This window comes from Myotis davidii, unplaced genomic scaffold, assembly GCF_000327345.1.
Source record: "Myotis davidii unplaced genomic scaffold, ASM32734v1 scaffold38, whole genome shotgun sequence".
NCBI lineage: Eukaryota > Metazoa > Chordata > Mammalia > Chiroptera > Vespertilionidae > Myotis > Myotis davidii.
Window position 1 is genome coordinate 1,406,190 of NW_006291383.1, and position 5,564 is coordinate 1,411,753.

Consider the following 5,564-nt stretch of genomic DNA (forward strand, 5'->3'; position numbering starts at 1 on the left):
GTATTTATATCATTGGCTATGTAGCAGAATTAAATTGTTCATGAATCAGTTTCTATGGACTGTATTTCATTCAAGTTTTCATTGAATCAGTGTATCTGGTTCAAGCCTGAGTGGCTGTGGGACACTACAGCTAATTCTCTGGGCCTTCTGAAAGGTGGGCAGGGCAGACACAAAGGCCAGTTTCCTGAAGTTTCTGAGCGTATACAGTTCCTTCTTCACTACTTGAAGGCTTTAAAGATAATCCTTTACCATACCAGTTGAAATGTAAATGTTCAATCTTGGTTTTAATATTCTAACTTAATAGGAGTTAGAATGACTAGTGACAAATATTTTGGTACTGCAGAATTTAAATAGAGCCAAGAGGAGCAAAATGATGAGGTCAAAAGATCACAGGCGAGGCCAGATTCTCATTCTGGTTCTGCCCCCTTTTTGGACAGTTACATTGGGTAAATAACTCGTGTTCTTTGTACCTTGGTCAATTCATCTTTAAACTTAGGAGTTGGGCTGCATTACCTCTTGTGTGGGCTGCAAAACCATACAACCTGGAAAACTGGAACAGTCCTTGTAATTATTAACAGTGTCCTCTTTCTCTCAAGTAAAATGTTCTAGTTTGGACTTTAAATGATGGTGTCACCCTACCTATTAAATACATACCAGTTTATTAGATGATGATTCTTCCTTCTATGACAGGTGAGCTAAACAGGTCTTAAATTTGGAAAACTTTAGGGGAGTACAGGACGGGAAAATCTACTGTGAGATAAAAGTCTTTGGAATTCCCTGTTTTCACCAGGCGTCCCAGACCCACTGTAACTTGTAGTAATATCTGGACAACATGTTAGTACATTTGGGCTACTTGCATATGGGTAAATCAGAGTTGAGTAAATTTCCTCAGATGATTTAAAGAAAAAAAACTACAATTAATACTGCTTTATAAACTGCCCCTGGATTAGTGGTTTCCAATTCTGACTGCATGTTAGAGTCATCTGGGGAGTTATTAAGACATACCAACTACCTGCCCCTACCCTCCTCCTCCACCAGACCAATTACAATAGAATCTCTTGAAGTAGAGCCTAGGCAATAGTATGTTAAAAAGTTATCCAAATAATTCCAATGTATAGCCAGAGTTAAGAGTCATCAGACTACATAAAAATATTGCATTTCTGGTCAATCTGTCTATCAAATTACAAGGGAACAAGGTGCCCATAAAATACTATTCACATATTTTCTCATTCAAATCCAAAATTTCAAAAGCAGATTATGCAATTTATGATTTATCTATGTGTTCATCTATTTTGGACATCTCTAAAACATCCAAATATCAAATAAAGAAGTATTTTAAGTCAATTGTATCTTTAAAAAATACTTAATTTGTCTAATTTTGCAGTTGGCATTATTAGGCCATAGCTACCCATTTAAAGAAAATTCTTGATCTGTGGTGATTCATGACTGCTTGGGGGGCTTATCACTAAGGCAGAGGACAGAGAATAGAGACAGTAGGATGATGAACCATCAGTCCCCCCCATTTGGCACTTAGTGACCAACTAGGGGTAGGAGATTGAACTTCTTACCTAGAATGGTTCATTCATTCATTACAAAACACAGGAGTTTGCCTTAAAGTACTAAGCTAACCACAACAATGAACTAATCCAGTAGTTCCCACCCCCAAGAGATTACAATATTGATTTGCCATCTGGTGGGGTATGAGTTAAAGGCAATAAAATATACACACCTGTTGACATGTTGCATTATATTCCCAGGCCAAGCCAATTGGACTTTTAATTGACCTCTGTGTTCAACAAAAAAGTCAACTAATGTCCTGGTAACAGTTGCTGAAGTGTGGAAGAAAAATGCAGGGATCCAAAGAATGGCCCCATCGAGCTTTTTTAAACTGAGGAAAAAGTTGTTACGGTCCTGAATGGTCAAAAGATTGTTGTAATATTTTTCCAGGATGCTGGGGTTGAAGGTGGTAAGGTTGGTTTTCCTTCCAACATCTCTTTGGAAAGCCTCCGTAGGGGCGAAATTGCAACGGAAAACAAAATCTGACTTATCTATTTCTTGTCCACACCGGCTCCCTGTCAGGATCCCACTATTTCCAACCACAGCACAGACATTATAATGCTTATTCACAATGGGTGACACATCTGGAAGCAGTGATCGGAAGTTATTGCTAATAGAGAAAACATATTTATGGTTGGAATAATCATAGTGCATCAGTTGTCCAATCCGAACACTATTCTTGGTCAAAGAAAAATTTTTTATTACATCGACATGCTGAAGAATTTCTTGCCTAAAATAAAAAGAAATTCATTAAATACATCCCATTCAAAATTGATTTTCCATCTTATGTCTTATGCTGCCATTTCATTCAGACAAGAATCATAGGCACATTGAATCCAAGAAAGATTATACATTCATAATAATTGTGGTCTTTGAGGGGAGACTGTTTCAGAACCTATAGACATGTTAATCTCTCAGTCAATTTGTGAATGTAATCCTTCAGGGCTTGAAAGTGTTGTAACTTAACAGTTTTAGCTGCTATTCTTTGGTTTTCTGCTCTACATGAAGAGTATATTTGATTAAGCGGAAGGCACAGGTTAAACTATGTCAGAAAGACGGGGAGACAATTGACACAGGCCCCAAGGAGCTCACATTAATGGACACACATTGGTGACTTAGAGTTTGTACTAGGGACTACTTGTTTGCTGTTGGACTGGTAACAGTTCCTGAAGTGTGGAAGGAAAATGCAGGGAATATCAAATATCACTAGTGTACAAATAAGAGCCAACTGGATATGAGTCAGTATAGTATTATCTATTATTAAAATATGAAAATGGTGATGGAAGTGGGTGTAGTTGAATATTTAATGGAAATGAGATGATAATCTCATTAAGGTCCTTTGAATAATAAAACAGGAATATTTTTCTACTTGATTATATAGAAACACAATTTAGTTGGAGATACCTAATCCTCAGAAGAAGAGGCTAGTGCAAATCCTGGAAAAGTGTGTATATTCTAAGAATTCAGAGAATAAACAAGGTGAAGGTGATACTTAGTTCTAATTTCAGGTTGCTTTCATGTTGAGCTTTTAGTAAAAGTAAGCATCTCTTAAAGTCCCAGCTATTTAAAATATTTAAGAGAACTGAGTAACTTGCTATAAGATTCTCCAGTTCTAAGAAATCACATTGAATTTTCTTTGTCTTTTGCATTAAAAAAATAGCAAGATTGAAACTAAATGCTTTGCATATCATTACTTTACCTAGAATTTTATTTTTTTAAATTACTTAGTCAAAGTACAGAGCAACATAAACTGAATGTTTAATACAAAACTTCCAAAGTTATCAATACTGCTCGTTACAAGTTGTTACAAAGGTAAAAGTAAGTTTAAAATGATGCTGGGAAAATTAATTAAGGATTACCTAATGCATGGATTGAAAGGAGGGAAGATTTGAGAAAGAAATATTGTTCTGGCTGGTCATTTGGGTCACATGGCCTAGTGTGTGAAGAATATTTTCATTAAATTAAAAATATGTTTTGGGAAAAGGAATAACGTGTCCTACCCATTAATGTTTTCTAGATTTTCTATAAAATTAATATTGTATTAAAAAACCCAATGGTTAAAAAAAGGCACTTCCTGGGGTTTAGAATTAATCAATTACTGTCATAGGTTAATTTTTAATTAAAGTGTTTTAAAAGTTTTCATCATGATCACATGATTATGTCAAAAAAAGTATGTCAACTTTTTAAGTAAATAACATTTTCACAACACCATGGATATCTATTAAATTTGCTTTAAATCTGTCATTAAATTTAAGAGTGAGGCAATAATTAGAAATGCTCTGGCCAAAACACAAATCCCCTAAATAGACTGGTAAAATAAGAATTTAAAATAAGTGCTCCCACCCCTAATGAATACACTAGACGGCCCACATTTAGCAGCATAATAATCCCACCAAGAAGGAAGGAGTAATGATTTATCTGGGGGTTGCTAAAAGTAGACCAGAGTCACTGAGGAGAATAAATACATTTGAATAAATCTAATCCTTCCTCCCCACCTCAAAAACAAAAACAACCCAAAGCCAAAACCTCAACTGCTAACCTTATAGCACATCAACTCCTTTATCTATAAAGGAGGCTGCTACAAGACAACACATAAGAATGCTATTGGGTAGCTTTTATTAAAATATTTTAATATATTAAAAACTGTCAAAGTTTAATGAAAACAAGTAGACAAAACCATTCTTAAGTACCTGCATATATTGGGGCCAAGATTTTCATAGTAATCTGACAGGGATGAATTATAGTATTTTCTGGTTGTTTCACTGAGACAATACTATTTTATTTAAACATTTTTTTCCCAGTGGGGGAATGAAAACGCATTTACAATTAACTTAAAAAAATAATGGCTTTGGCAGCCATGCATATTAACTATAAATCATGGTGCTCAACTAAGCCCAAATTATGGAGGATATTGGAAATGCCTTTTTTTCTCCCACTCAAATTGGCCTTCCTGATGTTTTCTTTTTATGAGAGGGCACTGCATACATAAAAAAGGGTTTCCAATCAGCCTTTGTACACTTAGGCCAAGAAGGCAATGCAAATACATCACATCTCAGGGTGGGGGACAGAATTTTTTTGTTTGATTATTTTGTTTTGTTTTCTTTTTTGAGCTCCAAAATTCAAAAATATCTTTGGACCTTTTCCCCCTAGCCTACCTTTGATGTAAAAACGCTGTCCGATTAAATGTCCACTTAGAAGGTTTGTCTTGAAGATCGTGGGCCAGAGAATTCGTAATGGGCACAAATGACGGATTGAGAAACTTCAGCGCAAATTGTGACCTGGAGAGTACGAGTACAGATAGACACGCTGGCCTCAGCTGGGGAGCCAAGGGAGCCATTAACGCCCCGCCGGCTGTGGGGGAGGGGGGCTGGCGCACACACGGGCTCCATCCCACCACAGGGCCCCCTCCCCTTTGGTTCACTCTCTGCTCCCCACACACACCCGGGAGGAAGAAAAAGAACTAGGGAAATCCGTTTCCATTGTCCATCCCTCTGGGTCCGGGAGAGACCATAAAATGGCCGTCTTGCGGAGAGGAGAGCAGGGGCGGGCGCGGGCGCAAGGCTGGAGCCTGATGTGCGGTGAGGACCAGGAGTCAGCACCGCGGACAGCGCCGCGCCACGCTGGTGGCTGCCCTGGCGAATTGATTTTTAGGGAAAAGGCTGAGGACTCGGGAGACCTGGGGAAGGCTCGGGGCGGCTGCTGCCTTAACCTCTTCCTTCCCGAGTGTAGGTCTGATTCACTCCCAGTCTCCGACTGGGGACCCCAGAAGCTACGGGCCCGGCTGGGCTTCTCTAGGGTTTGCGCTTCTGGCCCTGCTTGGACCACAGAGTGGCAGCTTGTATTTGCCACCCACCCAACAGGAGGCCTTGCTGTGAGAACTCCTAGGGGGTCAAAGGTAGGGACAGGGGGTCCCCATGAGTTGTGTCAAGCTGCGCCTGGAGCCTGCCCCTGCCCAGTCCAGCCTAGCTCCAGGCTGTGGCTTCGACCTGGGGCGAGGGTAGGAGGCC

At 39.1% G+C, this 5,564-nt stretch overlaps 1 protein-coding gene and 1 long non-coding RNA gene across 2 annotated transcripts in view; one reads left to right on the forward strand and one right to left on the reverse strand.

The window, feature by feature from the left end:
- LOC102758836 overlaps nucleotides 1–5,564 on the forward strand; it is a 117,716-nt gene that overhangs the window by 37,296 nt on the left and 74,856 nt on the right. The gene's annotated exons all lie outside the window — the stretch shown is intronic.
- The window catches only part of ST8SIA3 (ST8 alpha-N-acetyl-neuraminide alpha-2,8-sialyltransferase 3), a 9,907-nt gene that overhangs the window by 2,703 nt on the left and 1,640 nt on the right, over nucleotides 1–5,564 (reverse strand). The window contains exons 2-3 of the mRNA XM_006764453.1: nucleotides 4,713–4,835; nucleotides 1,730–2,287 (exon numbers count right to left, since the gene is read on the reverse strand). Of these exons, the coding sequence (XP_006764516.1) occupies nucleotides 1,730–2,287; nucleotides 4,713–4,835 (681 nt within the window). The remainder of the gene's footprint in view (nucleotides 1–1,729; nucleotides 2,288–4,712; nucleotides 4,836–5,564) is intronic.